Here is a 22,436-nt window from a genome sequence, read left to right as displayed (position 1 = left end):
TCTTTTTAGCCATTCTAGCAGCCAGACCATGCATGACCGACTAGCATTGAATGCATGGGCAGGCATGTTACATTGAATGTTCTGCACACTGGTCACTCCCATGGAGAATCAACCGGAAACTGTGACGACCCTGCTGTGCACCAACGAGCACAGAGATCCCAGAATTTGTTGCCAGGTCTGCCATGCAAGCCCCATGAAGAAGCAAGCATGCACCAAGCGGTGACGACAAGAGCTATGCTTGCTTTTGCAAAGATTGTGATGAAACAATTGTTGTCATCGCACCAGATTAACCCTGGGGAGTTGACGATTTTATCCTAGGGATCCCACGGAAGTGGAGAAATCATTAGTCATTCTGCGGACATTATGTTAGGATGAATCGTATGCTTGTACCAGGATACAAAACAATGCTTTTCAATTGAATATAAGGTGCAGGTTCACAACGACAGCCACACCCGACACAGGCTCCACCAACAATCACTCTGGAACCTTTAAGAGAATTACCCAAGGTAACACTTGTAACACAAATGTATGCGAAAAGAACGACAGGCCGCTAACGTATTAGGTGCACATACATAGAAGGCCATGAGCACACAAAACACACCCATTGTGGGTCAACAGGGAGAAGATGTGCAGTAACACTTCCAGCCCACATAACAACTAACTGCTATGCACATAACAACTAACAACATGAACCTCAGTTTGCTGACCAGTAGATCTCCATCCACTGTTTTGGAAGGAATGTTATGCTTTTCTACATACATTATATCAACCACTTTGAAAAAGGTTAAAGTATACGTTCACGTAGGCATTTGGGACATACTGTTGTGCCCAAGTTAACAGTGTGCTGCTTTGCAGCACACTGCTCAATGTTAGCCTTTTATTTATGCATCTACATGCGACTCAGTCATGATACCAAGAATGAAGGAACATCAAACAAAAGTGTCAAAAACATGTCCATTTATTCTTCACATAATTACTCAGCATTTAATAATAGATTAATTTCACAACATGCTATTACCAATTCAATGTTAACATACTACACTAGTCAACCACGTCATATTTAGTGAGATGCATCACCAACAATAGAAATAACACATGTCGTGTAAAAAACATTTTCTCGATAGCTCAATAAAAATCTACCAGTGGATCACTTTGATCACTCTGCGGAAGGGCTATTGCACATGTACCAAGGTTCAAATTCATCATGTTATCAGAGCATTTGCTAACTAAACATGTAAGCAACCCTAAAAGGATCTACCAAGCTTACTTCATTTTACATTTCAGAATTCAGGTATAATTGGTACCATTTTTGCCGTGATTTCCGTGCAATCTTTTTTTTCAAGTAACACCAAATGAGACGATTACAAACCTTGAACAGTCTGGGCTGAAAAGTAAACTCACGACTCACATGACGTTTGAACAAATCAGAAATAATGGCATCTGACTATGTATTAGAGTATTCAGGAACAAGCTCTTGTGCTTCTAGGTAGACACAAGGTCATATTCCATCTTATGCGTACAGCTAAACACCATCATCCAATTAAAAGATAACTGCACAATGATTAGGCAACAATGGAATATGTTAACTGCTGCAAGTTTTCAGTTCTAACATGATAATTCACTACAATCAGGGCAACAAGTGAAACAAATATGTTGCGGGGCAGTAGCACAAACATGTATCTACACACATGCCTTTAACGTTAGCCATATGGCAATGAAGAATAGCAACCAGTATACAGATACATTGAAGGACTGCAATATGGTGCTACCAAATAAAAATTATGAGTGCTTCTGGTGTACATAGTTAATCTTGTGTACTACAGGTCCAGCAAAATAATTTACAAAAGTTTTACACCTACATCTTACCTCTTCCCTGGTGGAGGTTCCTAAAAATCTGGTTGCTTGTCTGCCTTGTTTTCAACTCTTTTCCCACTTCAAAAACTGAAAGCAGAAGAAGCCAATCGGAAAGCTACGTTTATAATGACTGGCAGGCTAGGGAACAGTACTTGGATGGGTTGAGTGACATAAGCGCCAGACTGAATCCGTAATTGGTTAGAAAGGAAAGGGCCGCCCCGGAACGGACTGTCCAGTCGCTCCGGAAGATCCCGCCCTTGGAAGTGATGAACCAGCTGCTCTAGAAGGGACTGCGCTTTCTACCCGGAAGTGACTGTTTATTCTCAGCGTATTATTACAACATAGGCATCTGGAGTATTTTGTTATGTTGTAATGTGCTGGATCTTTCTCAAATCCTTTCCTGGTGATCAGAATTCTGTTGCTGCGAGCTCCGTGTTCTACCAAATAGATGAGTGATGCAGTAAGAGACTTTGTGTAACATAACTGGTGCTTATGTAAAGTGCTCCAATACGTTCGGGTCAAGTTCGCGCTATGTAAAACTACAGCAAAAGAGAAAAATAAACAAGCGCGACCTGGCCCGCGCTCACAATGCACGATGTTTATAACAGCTTCATCGATGTGCACGCGGGGACTGGATGCTTTACTGGTGGTGAAAAAAAAAGTTCCCAGAGTGTCACGCCACCAGTAAAGTATCCAATCCCCGCGTGCACATCTACTGTCTCTTCTGTCGCTCCGCGTGCACGCTTTGGAATCCGTATCGATTCCAAAAGACCCTCGTCATGGCGAGGGCAGCGCATGCGCGCTGCTAACACCAGACGAGACCTAAAAAGTATGTGGAAAAATATAACAAATTTCGACTTATGCAGCTCAGATTGGGGATAAAATGGAGTATTAACATGTTATTCCTCATTCCAATGAATGGAACTTGAAATGGAGAAGTAATACTGCACCCAGTAAATAAGGTACCATGCAGGAACGGTATTTACCGACTGCAGTATTACCTCCTGAAATTATGGGCGATCAAAAGAGGCCTCGAAATTAGATCAGAAGCAGAATGGAAAGGTAACGGGAGACCAACTTGTAGTAAGTTTTAAATATTTTTCTATAGTAGTAGCTAAGTTAAACAGTTTGTATAAATTGTTACTCTTTCAACAACATATATGAATAGCTACTTTATATATCTAAGACAACAACAGAACAACTGAATGTATTCATCCCAGACTCCAACACCTACTAAGAGGACACGACATGTCAGGACCTCTGTGCAGTTCAAAGTCACAACATCAAAGGATATTGTCACCAATTTATTCAACCACATTCTGCAAGGTCGCTTCTTCATTTCTATTAGACATGGCATCTTTTGGTGTCTTTCCCCAGGCTTTTTGCTTTTGGGCCTCCTGTTGTTAATGGTATGTTGGACTTTGTTGCGCTAATTAGTGCCTCTGCGTACTTTCTTACTGCTGTTCAGTGTTAAAGTGCAAGTGCTCCTACTGTAAGTTGTGTTTATGGATTAGTGTTTCCATGTTTGGCTTATTTGATTTACTGTTAAGTCCCTAGGATAGGGCACTGTGTGTGCCCAGGGCCTGTGGGGGACCTGCAGCACTGATTGTGCCAATCCCACAAGCAGCCTTTCAGAGGTGTGTCAGACCTGCCACTGCAGAGTCTGCAAGCTGTTTCTACTGCTATGTCGACCTGGCAAGTGCCCACACTTGCCAGTCCCTAACCTTCCCTTTTCTGAAGGGTGCCTTACGTAGGTCCAAGGTTCCTCCTGGGCAGGGGCAGTGTCTGTGAAAGGTAGGACATGTCCTGGTGTGTGTGATGTGCTCATAGTGAAATACCGCCAATTTTGTTTTTCACTATTGCAAGGCTATCGGTCCCATAGGCTAACATGGCTTTTTCTTTGTAACATCTTACAAGCATAATTCTCCATTGAGATAAGAAAGAGAAATGGAGTTTAGGCTCTCTGAATTCCAGAATTTATTAACACATCTTTTTAAGGTGATGGCCTTTAAATTGTGTGTTTGAAAATGGCACTTTTAGAAAGTACTATTTAAACACTACAAGGGAACCCAGGGCGCAATAAACTAGGGACCTTGGGTAGGTACTTGCTAACAGAGACAATGGTCCCTAGACAAGAAAAAAATGTGAATGAAAAAAATATAGACTAGATAGTGCTACATTCCAAGTGTCCAGCCGGACAGTTTAATTTCTCATAATGGAAATATCAAGGTAATACATAGTGTGATACAAGTGGGACACCAGCCGCTGTCCGACTCACACACTGTGGGGACAAGAACACAAGGGGATTGTAGGCAAGGTAGGGTCATCTGAGTATCATAAATCATATACAGACAATCCACGACAAACACATATGCATACACAAATTCACTGTGCAACTATGCAATTAGTGCATTAGATCGTGCAGCATTAGCCACGACGTACAAGGACCCCCATTGAGGACCTGTGCTCTCATTTTTCGGACCCCATTGGACGGGACATCGTCTCCCCTGATTTTCGCTACTCCTGGCTCACACATTATTGTGAGTTACATTGCTTCCGCCCCCCTGTATGGGCCAAAGTTATTATATTGTTTCTTTAGGCATATATTACTGTCCTGAGGATGAACCTTAGATTATGTATGGCTCGAAACGTCGTCGACCTAATGCACTAATTGCATAGTTGCACAGTGAATTTGTGTATGCATATGTGTTTGTCGTGGATTGTCTGTATATGATTTATGATACTCAGATGACCCTACCTTGCCTACAATCCCCTTGTGTTCTTGTCCCCCCAGTGTGTGAGTCGGACAGCGGCTGGTGTCCCACTTGTATCACACTATGTATTACCTTGATATTTCCATTATGAGAAATTAAACTGTCCGGCTGGACACTTGGAATATAGCACTATCTAGTCTATATTTATTTCCTTCACATTTTTTTCTTGTCTAGGGACCATTGTCTCTGTTAGCACTTTTAGAAAGTAGGCATTTTCTTACTTAATCATTCTGCGTGTCCCTGTTGGTTTGTGTATTGACTGTCTGGTTTTGGCGCGGCAGGGTCTGGGGCTGGGGATGTGCGTTCACTGTAGACAGTCAAAAGGGGGGTTGAGGTGTGTCCTGCCTTTCCTGCGTGACTCATAGTAGGGCTGGTCTGCATTTAGAGTGGTGGGAGGAGTTTTCACTAGCACCTTAGTTGGCAGTGTCTACTCTGCACAATGTTGTCTACACCTCTTGTAGGGAAGCTGGGCCAGAGAGGGCAGAACTGGTTTGGACTGGGCTGAGAGACCTTTGCCACAAAGAGGATAAAGAGAAAATGTGGTATAAATATTGGGGCCCTGGCCTCAGGGTTTTAGAACTCTTTTGGATCAAGGAACCTGTCAAGAAGAAGAGCTGGAGAAGCTGTGAGGATGAACTAACACTTTGTGGTGTGCTTTGCTGTGTTGGCCTGCATTAGCTGCTTCTGTCTTGGGCAGAGAATGGACTGGACTGAACTTTCCGCACCTTCTTTGTTTGAGTTTCTCCATAAGCTTGATGTAGATCTTGCCTCCTGTTTGAGAAGTCTCAGGAACCGCAAAGGCTTCAGATTCATCTGCTACCAGCACTGGAATATGTGTGTTATGTGCTGCAACAGAAGAAAAAGCAACCGACTCCATCAACAACGCTGCTGGCTCCGTGTCCTGAAGGCACCGCAGAGGGCACTGGCACACTTCGCACCGCAACCTTGGTCTCACCGACAATGACACCTGATGCGGTCACCGAGCCGCTGCTTGCACTGCGATCTGTGGGCACCGCACTTTGCACCACCTCGCTTCACACCAACGCCCTCGTATCCCTGACGAAGCTGCTCAAAGCAGACATTTTGACGCAGCTGCTTGTACCGTGGTTTGTGGGCACCACTCGTAAGTTACACAATGCACTGCCCCGTCCCACACCGCAGCCGTAGCATATCAAAGCCAGTGCCATCAACTCAGGTTTGTCAGTCTACAGCGACGGTTCAGCAACAATGCCGCTGCTTGCACCGTCACCTGCGAGCACCATACAACTCTGCACTGCAGCCATGATCTCACTGATGCCGCTGGATGTCGTCACCAAGCCGCTGTCTGCACCACGACCTGAAGGCACTGCATGGCGCACCGCAGCCCCGATGCTCGCCGACACCAGCACTGCTGACTTCAACCGCACAGAGTTCGACCTGCAACGTGCATGACTTCAAGGCCCCGATGACTCCTGCACCGACCTCTGGAACCAATGCCTGCTGAAGCCGGCTCTACGAAGTTCACAGCGAGTTCCCCGATGCCCTACATTTCTAAAGGTACTGTTTTGCAGGTCTGCCCGACACTAACTGGACCTCCGTGCCACAGTCAGCCAGAACTATTTGGATTTGTTGATCACAATGCTGTGATAGCCCCTGATGGAGCTATTCACTTCACGGAACAGTATTTTAAATCTAGGTTTGCTTATTGATATTTCTTAGAACTGTATGGAGGATTTTTATCATTTTCGGTCTTGTTTTAAAATGATAAAATACAGTATATTTTTCTAAACTGGTGTGATGTCCTTTTGTAGTGTTTTCTCTGTGTTACTACTGGTTATGTGCAAATGCTTTACACTCTGCCTCTGAGATAAGCCTGACTGCTCATGCCAAGCTACCAAGGGGTTGAACAGGGGTTATTTTAGAAGTGTATCCCCTTATCCTGACCAGGAAGAATTGTCCCTACTTGAACAAGGTAAAAGCCTGCCAACTAGAGACCCCTATTTCTAAAAATGCCCTTCTCCTCAAATCTTTAGCCTAGGTATACTCTTCTCTCCACTTTCCTCTAGATTACTTTACACCACAACCTGACTCTACTTTTCATACATATTGTCTGCTCAAGACTTTTCCCCTAGAAAAAGAAACCCTTGCATCCTCTGCTGCATGGGAAAGTGGGAGTGTTTCTAGTTCACATGTCATACTTAGATGACGGTTAACCTCGACATTTGAGAACCTCCCTCACATCCTACCGCCATCTGTGGGCGCCTGTCGGATTTCCCTACTTGACCCTAACCTTCTCACCACTCTGCTGAGACTTGCTAAGTTGGCTCTAAATAACCTCTTATACACATGTACATATATATATACTGTATTTCTTGTGTTTGCATGGTGTTCTCTACTCAAATGTTATTTTTGTTTTTTCAGAGCGCGTGCCCTTTGCGGCCACAGGGCTCGTAGAGCCCGTCTTGTTAGAAATGGAGGCACACAGAAAAGAGCGGACAAGGAGTACGCGGCGGGGGAGACAGGGATCTGCTGGAGTGCAAGGAAGCCCTGCTGTGGTCGGCATGGGCCTGGGACTGGCCAACGGAGATACCCAAGAGGAGATGTTGGAGAAGGCCCGGGAGCTGTTCCAGCTTTGTGACAAAGAAGAGAAAGGTCTGATTACCAAACGAGACTTGCAGGTATGATCTGTAGACATATAAGGTGCACAGAATGTATAACCATATATAGTGCACAGAAAAACCATAACTTCTGGGCCTAAGTATCTTAGAACGCAACTCTGCTTCCCAAAGCATCAAGCTTTAAAATGGCACTAACTTGAAACTATATATATTCATCAAAAGTGGCAGGATGCACACCGAATTACACACGTATACAGCTTAGAAGTGCTCAAAGGCTTTATGTTGCTGGTGCAACTCTGGAGCATGCTCCGTCCATGCGCGTAAAATTCTTACAAAATAAGTGGAGCCGTGGCAGGTCCCAACAGAGGATGCACTGCATGAAATGAGTTCAAGCACAACTCGAGTTCCAACAATTGTTTCATTATTAATTCCTTTTATTTAATCTCGTTATTGGTAATCCAAGAGGGATGGTGAATCCCCATGTGTAGAGAAAAGCCTGGCTAGGCATCCGTTGAACTTGTTGATGAAATATTTGGAATAAAGATGTTGGATCAAAATGGATTACCACTAACAAGATTAAATAAAAGCAATTAATAATGAAAAGCTTGCTGGACCTCGAGTTGTTCGTGAACTCATTTCATGCTGTGCATCCTGGGTTGGGACTGACAAGGCTCCACTTATTTTGAATTAACTTGAAGATGCCAAGTTCCAAGATGGACTCATATTGTCCTTCTTCACCCATGGATAAAATGAGTGCGGTTTCTTGTGGCTATTAAATAACTGCCCTTGCCTACAAACCCTTTTAAGCCACCTTTGCATTCTTTTCAGTCTACATCTCTGGTACATTCTTTATCTAGACTTCATTTAAACACCAAATATGCACCAACTACCTCCTTATGTCAGCTTTGTTCAAGAGATAGGATGACTGCACTCCTCAGAGGTTCCGCTACCTTCTAACACAATTGAGTCGTTGGAGGACTTTGATAGCCAATCCCTGCACAAGAAATAAGCTTATTACATCAGCATATGACCCTTTGGACCACCACAAATAGAGGAGGAAGGCTGTGAAACTCTCCCTAGATCTGCTCTGTTGAATATGGAACCCACATTTGTTGGTCCATAGATCAGCAGTGGGACTCTGGCCAGCCCTTCATCATTTATCAAAGTGTTCGGAACTGCATTGCATAGTGTAGCATGCTTCACGAACACGACAAGCATTCATTCACACATGTACTCGTTCTCTTGGGTGGTGCTCTAGACAGCTAGCCCTGCCTTCCCAGATAACTTATCACTCAATGGTTCCTCTAAGATTGCGAGCATTTTTGAGTGCCTACCTCTTACCAGAAGCTAAAGAAATAAATCCCCAACGCACATATGTTTTCTTTTATGCATGGTTGCGTCACTGCATAATCTACCAGCTATCTGGCCTCCCATTCTCTCAAACTTTGTATCTACTTTGGACACTCGTTTCTTCCAAACACCCAGAAGCCCTGGTGTTCCCATCTTTCAAATGCACATCCCCTTTCAGCCCACCAAACCCCAGCTTATGTCGTGACACTCTGTGCATTTCCCATGCCATATCCCACCCAATAATGCTGGCAATTAATAGCCCTTTGTACAGCCTCCCAAGCAGGGATCGCCCACACTATGGGGCACATTAAGATGGCGGGCGGACTTTGTCCGTCCGCCATCCCAACGTTAAAAGGCACCGGCCGCCCTAGGGGTGGGGGTCCCATGGGGGCCATTGGGATGCGCCCCCCACACTGGTGGGCGAATCCTGCATATTTAACATTGCGGCGGGCGGTGCTAAAAGCACCACCCGCCGCAATGCTAAAAATGCACGTCATGTATTTCAATGCACAACGTGACAGGCACCACGCGGTGCCTGCCACGTTGTACATTGAAATGCAAGGGGGTACCATAGGTACCCCCTCATGTGTACCCCCTCACCCCCAGAATCCCTGGGGGCCTGCAACGGGCCCCCGCAAGAGATTCTCGCATGCCTTTCCGTGGAGGCAACGCCGCCAAGTCGACCGGGCGGGAAAGCGGCGGACGGTCATGCTGTCCGCCGTGGTCCGGCGGGGGGGAAATGGGTGGCGGGCGGGGACGGATGTCGGGTGGATCGCCACTGCCATGCGGGCGGTGGTGATTCGCCCGACATCCTAATGACCCCCTATATCTTTAGCAGGGCCAGTGGTCCTTATTCTACTCATGTCGTGTTGAGAAACGAAGAACTGACATTGCGGAACGTAACCCAAAAAGTCATGTTGGGCATCGTTTGCAATGATTTCATTGTTGATGGAGCCATGTGCACGTTGTATATGCTCCTGACACCTGTCACTTGCACAGATGTTTACATTCTTCTTTTGCCCTAAAAGAACGCCCTCCCGGTGGAAAATGTTGACCGTCCCTCGTGGTTCTTTTTGATGATCAAGCTCTGTCACATCACAACCTGCTTCTCACGTTACACAATTGTGACATTTGTGAAGGGATACTCTGAGGTGCTGTTGTGTGGGCAAAGTACCTATAAGTAGCAGAATGGCAGTATGATGGTACTACATAACATAAATCGACCAAATAAATAGGTATATGTAATTCGACGGTGATCTCCCAGTTGTAGGAACCAGACTCCGTACATCTATAAGTACCAGCAGCGAAACCACAGTTGATCCCAAGAGGCATTACATTATTTTTTGTTAATTGGTTTTTAATCTTTCTCCAGTCAGAAGCATAAAAAGACTCTCTTCCGGGATGAGGCAGTTTGGTGATTTTCTATTTAATTAAAACTCCCTCAAGTTTACCACTCAATTTAAATCGACTTTCTGAGCTTGGCATATAAGTCACCTTCCAACCCAAAATCAAATCAACCTGAGTACGGACTACATGCTAAATCCTCCTCTTTCACTGATGAGTCAGATTTCAAACCCACATACATGACAAGTCTATTCCTCATGCTAAGGTAATTTACATTAAGATGAAGTACATTAACCTTTAGACAAACCATGTCACCAGTTTCTGATATTGCCTCCGAAAGCTTCACAGCACTGAGCCATTTTCATTGCATTTGTCTTTTCCTTCTGTGACCATTGTGGTGACATCTCACAGACATGAATTCTCTTGACTTGCCTCTCTGATTTTTGTTTGCTTTGTTTGTTTTCTGCTTTTCTTTATTTCCCCATCCCGAACCCCATCATATAACCAGTCCTATAATTCAAATGGTGTTTACTAGTAGGTACTACTAGCGTAACAGAGCGGCCTAGTGCCAGCCCTCTAGTCCCCTAGAGTAATCCTCATTTTAGAACCAACTCTATGTACCACCCCCTCAGGAGGTAGACACTTGTCCGATTGTACCGCCCCAAGATCCACACCTTAATTCTCAGAGGTCAACCCCTCCTATATCAACAGTAGGAACCCCGATTACCCCAGCCAAACCCTCCCCCCCAAACCGCTGCTGGTGTGGGCCTTTGTTCAGTATCTCAACTCCTAAAAGGAAGAAACCTGTAGGATCGCAACTTATCCTTCCTTGCCTTAAATGAAACTGCCTTCAGAACCCTCCTTCCTTATTCCTCCGCTGGTGCCACTATAAAAAAGTGCACTTGCTGAAACCGTGCATTTCTGCACCCCTTCCAGGTCCTCATCATGATACGACCCCATGTTGTGTCCGGGATGGGCTTCCCGACACTCGTCTCCCACTTCTGTTTGAGAACCGCCAGGGGCTCCAGGCCTTCGTGTAACATTCGGGAATGTAGGCAGGTAACTGCCTTGAACGTACCCGCCGCCATTACCACATATTAGCATGCCCTCGTGGTTCGTGGTTCTGACATGCCCTGTCTTCCAATGTTTCCACATCGCTGTCGTTACAGCCATGTGCAAGAGGAAACTTCCGTCAGGAAGGCCAAATTGGTCCTGCACCGCCTGAAAGGGCAACAACTCGCCATCAGCATACAAGTCGCCCACCATTTGCAGTCCCATCTCCTCCCATTCCAGGAGCTGGGACCATTCCCCTCCATGCGGCAATGCCGTCAACATGCCCAGAGGGATTTCAGGTGCGTATGGGTGTACTACTCCCGCCCTCTTTTGGCTTTTATTCCAGCACATCCTCAGGGTCCTCTCCTCTGGGGTTAAGTTCCGAACCACCAGTTGTTGCTGCATGACAATATATGAGAGGACATGCCTCTGTATCCCCGACCCACGAGTCTGGTCCGGGCCCCTAAATTCCCGTGCCACATTCTGTGTAAGGATCTGCAGCTGCGCCGCCAAATAATAAAGTTCGAAGTTAGGAACTGCTAGTCCCCCCTCCGACTTCAGCCTCAACAGTGTATCCAGTGCCACCCGTCGCCTCCCGGTCCCCCACAAAAAATCAATGGTGAGCGTCCGCAATTCCCGAAGAACCGTGGCGGCACCCATAGCGTCAGCGTACGGAAATAGTAGAGCATGCGTGGCAAAGCTACCATCTTGAGCAGCGCAACTCTCCCCACCACCGAAAGAGGCAAAGTTGCCCAAAACGCCATACAGCCCCTCAGAGCTCTTATGCAGCGTCCTATGTTCCCTTCCAACATATCGTCAGCCCCATGATAGATCCGAACTCCCAGATAGGTGAAGCACAACCGTTCCCATATTAGATCAGCGGCCAGTTGCGGCTGGGGCAAATCAAGCCCTCAAAGGGAAAATACATGTTTTAGTCCAATTCACTCTAAGGCCCGATAACTTCCCAAAGTCCGATAACATGCTCACCGCCCCTTCCAGTGCACCGTCGCATATTCTAAGTTGACTTGCCTCTCTGATACTGTGTTTTTTGCTTGTGGTCTTCTGTAAGGCAGTGGTGAAGGCATGGGGAGACATAGGAGCAAGCCATGTATATTGGAGCTCACAAGCAATGATTGTATGTATTTATGTATTGTAATTTACACAGTGCGGGCCTAGCTTGCAAGCAGTGGTGAACTGTACGAGATATAAGCTTTAAGAATGTGAACAGTGGGGACAGGATGAGACAAATTCTCTTCTGTGTAGGGCTCACAGGCTGGGAGGATGTGATAACTTAACGAGGGGCACACCTATAGTACTATACATTAGTGTATCATTCTTTGTTAGTCCAATAAAAGATCCTCAGAAAGGAACTTGTATAAAGTGGACCTTATAGCGGTGTTCCAGCTGCAGAGGTACCATGTTGGTATAGTCTGCAGAACGCACTAGGCAGGTGTATGAGAATCAATGAGAATAAATCCAGCCTTCAGTGTCCAGATGTTGTAGCAGATCAGTCCTAGCTTCTTATTCTTGAGGTGGGACATTGGCTTATGCTGTTTTCTTGGAAAACATTAGGACACTGGGTTATCCTGAATTCTATTTCCACAGCATAGATCTCATGTCCTGTTCAATTGCTAGGCCTTGTTGGTGGAATTATTTCTCAGTCACTTTGCCTAAGCTATCCTTCTCTTGTGGCATCTCTTTACCCCTTGTGTTTTTGTGTTTCCATAGCTGGAGAACCACAAACAACTGTCCTAACAATACTGAGCTTCTTTATAAACCTGTCACTGACATCTGAGGCATCTTAGCCAAGTGTTTTTAAAATACACACCACAGACAGGAAGATGCAGTGCATGTGCTGGCGTGGACATCTGTTGGATGTCAACTACATTAAAAGATACATTGTTTTTTCTGTCATCTTTTGATGGGTGACCTAGCAGTGAGGCACACTCACAGGCACTATTGTATTTAATCTGATCCATTTGGGGTTTATGGACGCATCCTCTGTTGGCTAAAATTCATAGCCAAGTATGTAAGCTCAAAGTTTATTGGTCACATATTAAATTGATTGGTTCCTACATGGTTGCATTCATGGCACTGCTGTTGACGCTCATCACTGAAAGTTTAGTCATTCATCAATATTACTTCTTGTCCACAGCGGCTCCAGAGTGAACTGCCCCTTACTCCTGAGCAGTTGGAGGCCGTATTCGAGAGCTTGGATCAGAGTAACAATGGCTACTTGACACCTGTCGAGTTCAGCATGGGCTTAGGTAAGTGCACCCTGTGATGTTAGGTAAGTGCACCCTGTGATGTTAGGTAAGTGCACCCTGTGATGACTAATGGGAAACAAACTAAGGGGACAGAAGATGGGCACCCTGTGATGACTAATGGGAAACAAACTAAGGGGACAGAAGATGCCCATTGAGCTCAATAGGCATTTAGTCTAGAGTGTGTCCAATGTAGGATGTCTTTAAAGGGATATAAAGTTTTTCCTTTGAATTTAGCAGAGTTGTAGGCAAGGGTGATTGTACTTTTGGGAATCTGCTTCAATTGAATGTTTATGTGTTGCGGCGTATGTTAGCTTTATGTTCGTGTCACCGTTTCTGCGTCTACTTTTTACTTCCCTTTTAATGTTGCATGATAATGAAGGCAAAGTAGCAGCTTGACTTGACATTGAGCACTTGTGTTTAGGTGACCACAGTCCACTCCCATCACACCCTTTCTAGAATTCCTTTACTCGTTTCACCTACAGACACATATTACATTGAAAGGATCCTGCAGCGAATGAATGAATGACATGCTTTTATTGCATGAATGATTAAAATCATTGTAATATTGGTCCTGCACTGAATGCAAGAGCCTCCTTAATAGAAAGGCAGCAGCTCTGTAGGAATGGTATTATGTGTTGCTATTCTGTCTGAGCAGGTGCCCTTTCATAAGGCTTAAATCAGATACCCATGGTAAAGTCAGTATCTTCCAGTTGTGGAGGTTGCTCATCAGTGCTCAGACCATGTTCCAGAACAGAACACTTTCTGTACCAACTTAGTCTCCAGGCACAAACATGTCTCCTGCTTAACCTCCCCCTCGATTGTCCTTTGCTGTCCGCTTACCTTTTTACTGTCCTCGCTCACAACCCATGTGGCCTTCACCGCCATGCAGTCAGTCACTGCGAGTCCCCTCCACACCATCTGCCTCAGTGTGGCAAGCTCCTCAGCGAGATCCTGTATTCTTCCACAACAAGGGGTGACTTTAGGCAGAAGAGCACAGCTTCATTCCCCTTGAGATCCACCCTCCTCCTTTTTTAAGGTCTGGGTTGTGTATTCCTTCTGTTCATGCGCAGGCGTTTGCATGCTCTGACTATCTTCTATTGCTATTTTCAGCTTGTATGTTAGGGGCACATGGCTTATAATTCCCAGTTACATGCCTGATCTCCAGTATCTTATCATACAGTAATGAAGATGACAGATTTTCAACCAAAAATGTACCATTTTGTACAATTAAAATCTGTGTCCTTAGTGTGACACTACATTGAGATCCTTCACATAGTGCATGTTGTACCAATCCAATTTTCTGTATCGTTGATTTTGCCTAAAATTGCTGAGTTGGTCATTTGGTCAAGAAGTGTGGTATTAGGCTTATCTGAGGTTACTACTAACTCCTTCCAGAAAATGATCCTTTAAGTACAGCATTTAGATCATTATTCTAAAAAAGAGTCATTATTTGCCCTTTGAGACTGTAAAGAAAGCAGGTAAGTCCAGCAATAAACTATGAGCCACAGACCATCACCTGTCAGGACTCCTCTAATCCAGGTCTTCTGTGCCCAGGAGTTGACACCCCACTGAGGTCCTTGCAAAGCTGTGACTGGGGGACCCTGTGAAGCCAAATGAGTCAATTATAAGTTTTAACTACCTGTTTTAGAATGACGGTAATGGGGCGCCTACAGACAACAGCTAGTGCCCTATCTGCCCACCTCTGTGTTTCTTCCCTCATTGTGACTGTAAAGGGTGGTGCTGTGCCTAGTAGTGGAGTTGCTGCTGGCTCGATTATTGTAAATACCAGTGGGCTGCTGCACAGCAGCCGGAAGGGATGTTAACCCAGCTGCCAAAATTTGGATTGCAGGTCTGACTACATTTCCAACAATGCCACTTCTCTGCAATACCATTATGTAGACCATTGGTCTTGCAGAGAAAGCCCTTTCGATGTTGTTGAGACTACTCCTAGAATGCCAGTAAATATACCTCTAGATTGCAGTACAATCCAGGTATCCACATTTGTGATGACAATTCCCCCATGACGGACATAGAAGGTGTAAATGTCATAATGGGCAGTTTCCCCTGTGCTGCTGAGACTCTTGATGAGTCAAACTTCTGGAGTGGCATAGTTGGCTCCACCGCCCTACCAGCAGGTTAATGATCCAGCCACAACAAGCTAGGTTGAAGCTTTGTGGAGTTTTGAAGGCAGAGCCAATGTGATTCTGACACTGCTAAGCAAGGGTTCCTGAAGGAAAAGGAAACCTTAACAATAAAAAAAATTGAGAATACTTGAACTAAGCTATATATTTATTTTGGGAGCAAACCTGTTTGAGACTTGTTTCTTGGTACAACCCAATGTGGAACAGGAATGAGAGGAAATTACAAGGAGTTTCGGTGAAAAAAAACACTCAAAAGACCCTATTTAAACACAAAAGAGTCACATAACATTGACTGCCACCCTCTAGAAGCAAGTATTTGTGTTGCATCTGATAATAGTGGAAGTGACTCTGGAATGTATGTTGTGGGCTTGGTTATATGCAGCTGTAAGGGTCAGACTTTCAGGATGACTGATAACGCGCTTTCTTGCTGATGTCTTTCTGAAGGTTTTGTGAGACTATGCACTTTACTGCAGAAAAAGCCAAATCACTGCGGATGGGTTGGATACAAAAGCGAGATAGGGTGGAAAGAAGGGCAAACGTCTGTTCTTCAAATGCAAAAAGAGTAACGCCCTTCAGTTCAACTATGTTTTTGCGAAACGCAGATTGCCTTCTGTAGATCTGAAGAAACCTTAGAAGTTGTATTAATTTTGTTCTCTGAATTCATAATACACAGAGCCAGTGAATTTTCTGTATGACATATCATTTTGCAGGCCTGGTGGCTATCAGTAGAGTGAGACTCACAACGTGAGTGTTGTTGGTTATGTAGCAAGAGCAAAACACAAGACGAAAGTGACAGCTGTGCCGGTGACACATACGGCTAACAGGGCACACAGAAGTACAGCGGAGTTTCTCAGCTCTTTCTTACTATGTCATACTCTGCTCTCTGTCTTTCACTTGCCCTTTATTTGACTCACTCATACTCTCTGCTCCAGTTACCCACCCCCCAGTTTTCTGCCATAATATTGAAGGAAACATAAAGCTATACAAGAATACTGTCAAAAACATTGTGGGACAAAATATAGAAGGCAATAAAAAAAGTTTTGGTATTCAATATCTATTTTTTTATGTTGTATATAATATTGTTTTCTTTAATACAGTTGTATAAAATATAATTTTCAATTAATTTAAGATATAAGTTATTGTATTATTATAAGGATTTAGTATTGTGATAATATTTGTGTTTTAGTCCAGTTTATAATTTTTTATGTGAATTTTTTAAAATTTAACTAGGGATTTTTAATTTAGTAGTGGGTATGTTTGGATTTAAGGGATTATGTTAGGAAATTATTTAAAATATAAATTATTATTTTTTGTTTTAAAAAAAATTGTATGGTAATTACGTTATTAATTGATAGGTATGTACCTTGTTAAATTATTTGCTTTTTAATTCAAATGTTTTGTTAATTCTTAATTGGTTGATCAGTTTATTTAATTACAAAAGTTTGAAAATGAGTTTTATATTTAATATATTTATTAATTCTGATTGTTTTATTTAATATTGTTTCATTGTTAATTTCTTTATTCACTTTAATTCTGCGGTCTTTATTACGATGGCAGTCGGATGAGATTCCGACTACCATCATGGCGGATGGTAACCGCCCTACTAGTAGTCGGCGGTTCCACCTGACGTATTCCAATGTGACCACCTATAGGCAGTCAGAAACATGTCCTTTCTATTGCGGATTGCGCTGCGGCCTGGAAAAGGGCCATAGCACAAGCCGCAATAGAAAAGGCCAGGTTTGCAACATCTGTGCACCGTGTGCCAGGCACCATGAGGTACCTGGCACACAGTGCACGGATGTTTGGGGAGCACCACATGTACTCCCCTGGCCCCACAGTGGAGGCCAAGTTGGGAAGGGGGCCCTCAAAGTCTATTTCAAGGTGCTTGTTTATGGCGGTGGGCCATAATCCCTACGGCGGTGCCTGCTCAGGCACCGCCCCATGGTAGGGATTAGGAATCCGACCGCCGTCCTGATGGGCTCCTGGATCCTGTTGGAGGCAGTGGCCTTTCCCCCCACCTAACTCGCTCCAACTGGTGGAATCGAACTCCTGGGTCAGACCGATGGCATAGATGTCGGTGGTACCCCCACTGACGGCTTGTCGGTGGTACCCAAATCGACGGTTTGTCGGTGGCAGTCCCACCGACATCAGAATGAGTCCCTTAGTGTTTTTTGGTACCATAGAAGGAAGTGTATTTTAAAAATATTTTTACTTTTTGTATATTTTTTATTTATTTTGTAATATTCAATATATTAATCAAATTTTGTTGTATTTATCTATAATGTTTTAATGAATATTTTTTTTTTACTTTAGACATATTCTAGTAGTTCTATTTTGTTTTATTTATTTTTTTAATTTTGGAACAGGAAAGGTAATAAAAAACTCTAACCCCTCCCTCCAAGATCCAACACTTTCTCTACTGTTGTCCAGAACGGAGTGAGGGATAGTAAATTTAACCCTTCCAAAGATCAACACTTTAGGTTGGAGTGAGAATATTAAATATGACCCCTTCAAAGTGAAACACTTACCCTACTGTTGCTAAGACTGGAGTGGGAATAGTAAATCTAACCCCTCCAGAGTCCAACACTTTGCCTGCTTTTGCTTATGTTGGAGTGGGGATAATATATAAAACCCCTCCATTTTCCCTGCTGTTGCTGAGATTGTAGTGGGAATAGTAAAATATGACCCCTCCAAAGTGAAACACCTTCTCTATTGTTGCTTAGATTGGAGTGGGAATGCTATATCTAACCCTCCAAAGTCTAACCCTTTCCCTGCTTTTGTTCATATTGGAACGGCAATAGCAGATGTAGCCTCTCAGAAGTTTGACACTTTGCATAATTTTTTTTCAAAAAAGTATGACCCCCTTCGAAGTCCAACACTTTCCCTCTTATTGCTTTCACTGTAATTAGAATAGTAAAGATGTCTCCTTCAAAGTCCAGCACTTGCCCTACTATTGCTTCGTATTGTTAATATTTATTTTACTATTTTTTCCCAAAGTTTAAATAATTTCTAAAAATTAATAATTTGTATTTCTTATTTATATTATAATTGTGTTGGTTTCACATTCATTGTATTTGTTAATTAATATGATATATGTTTTTTTTATTGATGTATGTATGTTTACTTTATAATTTTTTTTCTTATCAATAGTTTTATGTATTTTTTAGTCTTATGAATGATATATTTTAGATATATTATATATTAAATTAATTACATTTGATAACACTGTGTCTTTTGCGCCTCAGGTGGCAGAGGTAGTAGGTACCTGTTTTGCTCTCTTAAAAATGTTTTTTTTTAAACTTCTGTATTTGCCTCCCCTTATGCAGAAAAATACAATGATACACGCTTTGATCACTTCTAGGTTGGGCTATACCAAATCACTCTACTGGGCACTGCCTGCCTACCTCCCAAGGAGATTGCAGCTGGTGCAGAACGCTGCCACTTGTCTTTTGCTGTATCTCCCCTGGAGAACTCACATTCAGCCAGCTTTAAAACATCTACACTGGTTACCTGTGGCAGAATGTGTCAGGTTCAAAGAATAAGGGCTGCATTAGGATGACGGGCGGACTTTTGTCCGCCCGCTACCCTAACGGTGCTGGGACAGGCCGCCAGTGGTGCGTCGGTCCCCCACCAGCAATTAGGATGCCACCGCGACAGTGGCATCCTCCATTCCCAGCATTGTGGCGGGCGGTGCTCACAGCACCCCCCCGCCACAATGCTGGGAATGCACTGTGTGCATTGTCATGCACAAAGTGGCAGGCACCGGCAGGTGCCTGCCACCATGTCCATGACAATGCAGGGGGTACCATGCCACGAAAAGGCTTGTTACTGCTCCCATGCTAATATGGATGGCGGTGTCTAGCAGACACCGCCACCATATATATATATATAAGCCCTTTTCCGCCCAGTCGACTGGCGGACGGTCTTTCCGTCCACCGGTGTCCCCCTGCCATATTAATATGGCTGGGGAAATGGGTGGCGGGCGGGGTAGGATGTAGGGTGTATTGTCACCCCCATGCGGGCGTTGGCGATCCGCCCTACATCCTAATGGACCCCTTAGTTCTTATTCATAGATCTTTCAATCGTAAAGGCCCACAGTACTTGTCCAACAGATTTATTCAGTTGCAACCGGTTGGTTCACTTTGTTGGGTCACTTCGTTCCTCTAGTACTTTACTAGGGGTCATCTTTCAGTTCAGAAGGGAAAAAGGGTGCTGCTCCTATTCCTATCTGGCTGCCAACAAGTGCGCTGGGACACTCTTGGAGTAGCTGTAGCACTGTACAAATACTTTAAAAAATGTAAAACATTTTTATAATTCATATATTTTTTTAACTTTAACATTTTAAATAAAGGACATATATATATATATATATATATATATATATATATATATATATATATATATATATATATATGTATATGTATATATATATATATACATACATACATACATATATATATATATATATATATATATATATATATATATATATATATATATATATATATATATGTATGCATGTATGTATATATATATATATATATAAAGTTCCGCTTTATCAAGAGGCCCTGTCTACGCTGGATTCCGCTTTTGTGGTTTTCTTTTCTCCGGGGTACCGGAATCAACAGGGCCCACCACCCAGCAGAGGAAGAAGTATGACGGTGCTGATGTCATTGTACACCACGTCGGGCAGGTAGGACTTCCATGCCTTGCCCCCGCCAGAAAGGATTCCTATGCTGAGGAGGTTGAAGCGGTTGGGGTCCGGAGGAAGCGCCGCTGCTCAAGTGTGCTCTAGGACATTGGGGCAGTTCATAGACTTTGGAGCATAATTCTTCTTCCCCCACCTCACTCCCGCAATACCTACCAGAGTTTGCCACTGCATGCTGGGACTTGTAGGCGCAGCTGCCAGGCGAGCTAGAGGAGGCATACACGTTGGGACAACATCAGTGTGGGAGGAGCTGCGGTCTTTGAATGAGGAGAGGGCAGGACATTTAAACCTTGACTCACGCCCGTATGCATAAGCACTTGCACCTGGCGCTGAAGAGGCAGACCACGCCGAAATGCATCCGCCATAGAAGGTGACAGAAATCAACTCTGTTTTGTGCAGCTCATTAAAGCGCTTCTGAAGTTTCCCCCAGTTGTGGCCTTTCTCTTTCCTTGAAGGAGTTTCGTTGGATATATATATATATATATATATATATATATATATATATATATATATATATATATATATATATATATATATATATATATATATATATATATATATATATATATAGATATATATATAGATATATATATATATCTATATATATATCTATATATATCTATATATATATCTATATATATATATATATATAAATATATATATATATATATATAGATATATATAGATATATATAGATATATATATAGATATATATATATATATATATATAGCATTATATGTCCTTTATTTAAAATGTTAAAGTTAAAAAAATATATGAATTATAAAAATGTTTTACATTTTTTAAAGTATTTGTACAGTGCTACAGCTACTCCAAGAGTGTATATATATATACATCCAAATTGCCTCACGACTTGCACGTCCCAAGAAGAGGAAGCGTGAGCTTCGAAACGCGTCGGACTTCAATTCTGTAAGAAAGAGGCATCCAGCTTGAGAAAATAAAGAGGTTGGAAACCTGCTGCCTTTGGAGTGCGCTTTCAAGTCGTGAGGCAATTTGGATGTATATTTAACGTGGCGGCCCCAGCCACGGAGAGCGCACCGCCCGCTGGAAATGAGGTAGCGGGTCTGAGTTGATGGTTAACGGACTATTCACCTACAGCACCGGGCAGCCTAAGTCCAAGCTGAATACCATCTCTATAGCCCACTGCAGGGCTTTGAACAACATTAAACACCATAATTGGGCTGAAGTATAACGACCTCCACCAGAGGGGCTATAACTAACTGCAACTACCAGCATGCTGCTCACTGGCGAGCGCATGCGCAAAGGATAAATATGGTTGCAGCCTTTCGCTGACTTCAGCAGTTGCGTCCCAAGAAGAAGAAGCGTGAGCTTCGAAACACGTCGGACTTCAATTCTGTAACAAAGAGGCATCCAGCTTGAGAAAATAAAGAGGTTGGAAACCTGCTGCCTTTGGAGTGCGCTTTCAATTCGTGAGGCAATTTGGATGTATATATATATATATATATATATATAAAGTTCCACAGGTGCCCAAAAGCGGAGTGCACTCCCTGTTCACAGACTCCAGTTTGGGGAAGATACAAATGCAGTCAGCGCCAGCAGAGCCTGGCGCGTTTCAGGTTAACACCCTTCCTCATAGGCTTTTCTGCATATTGGTGAAATGCACGCAAAAGACCACCAGTTTCATAGTCCCTTATTTATTACTATTGCCACAATCAAACCCAGGTGAGTAATTGCATAGTTCAATCCACAGTAATTCGTTCCACAGTGATGTATGCTAGGACTGGTGGTCCATCAAATAAATCCCCAGTGGGCTGCCTGCAATGACAACAATTAAAAAATATATAGTCACAACTGCTTTTGCGTAGTTCTTCTCTGTTCAAATTATGTGCAAACCAGGTCCGCAACACTGATAAACACACCAGTGGCGGAACCACTCCAATGTGTGGCGGTCCTCTCCTGGGCCGGGTCGGCCGAAATATATATATATATATATATATATATATATATATATATATATATATATATATATATATATATATATACTTTCGAAGGTTTGCGCAGAGTAAAGTCTGCACTCCCAGGCAGGTAGGTAACAACCTTAATCTATTTAAAACAAGCAGCTTCTCATTCCGTTTTAGTCCTTTGGCCTTACGCGTTTCTGGGAATTCTTTCCCCTTTGTCGGAGGCCAGCGTGAGCAATATCAGATACTGTGCGCTGTCTCATCCGCTGCGTGCTATTTATACTTCAATTGGCCTCTGGTGTGCCAGTTCATTTAATTAGCTTTCCACATGCACGCTGGGACTTGCAGTCAAATCTGCACTCTCAAATTCCTCCAGTGGGTTGATTTGCTCATGCTACTTTAGGACA

The 22,436-nt window shown here is 43.5% G+C and overlaps 1 protein-coding gene across 4 annotated transcripts in view; it reads left to right on the top strand.

Moving 5' to 3' along the window:
- CRACR2B (calcium release activated channel regulator 2B) overlaps positions 1 to 22,436 on the top strand; it is a 395,737-nt gene that overhangs the window by 269,453 nt on the left and 103,848 nt on the right. For all 4 annotated transcript variants that reach the window (XR_013608854.1, XM_078682798.1, XM_078682799.1 and 1 more), the window contains exons 2-3: positions 7,029 to 7,285; positions 13,128 to 13,239. Coding sequence is in view for 3 of the 4 variants with exons in the window: in XM_078682798.1 (XP_078538924.1) it covers positions 7,029 to 7,285; positions 13,128 to 13,239 (369 nt within the window). In the remaining variant the exon portion in view is untranslated. The remainder of the gene's footprint in view (positions 1 to 7,028; positions 7,286 to 13,127; positions 13,240 to 22,436) is intronic.

The sequence above is a fragment of the Lissotriton helveticus genome, chromosome 3_1 (assembly GCF_964261635.1).
Source record: "Lissotriton helveticus chromosome 3_1, aLisHel1.1, whole genome shotgun sequence".
Taxonomy (NCBI): domain Eukaryota; kingdom Metazoa; phylum Chordata; class Amphibia; order Caudata; family Salamandridae; genus Lissotriton; species Lissotriton helveticus.
The sequence above is the reverse complement of the archived record's forward strand: the minus strand, read 5'-3'. Positions and strand labels throughout refer to the sequence as shown.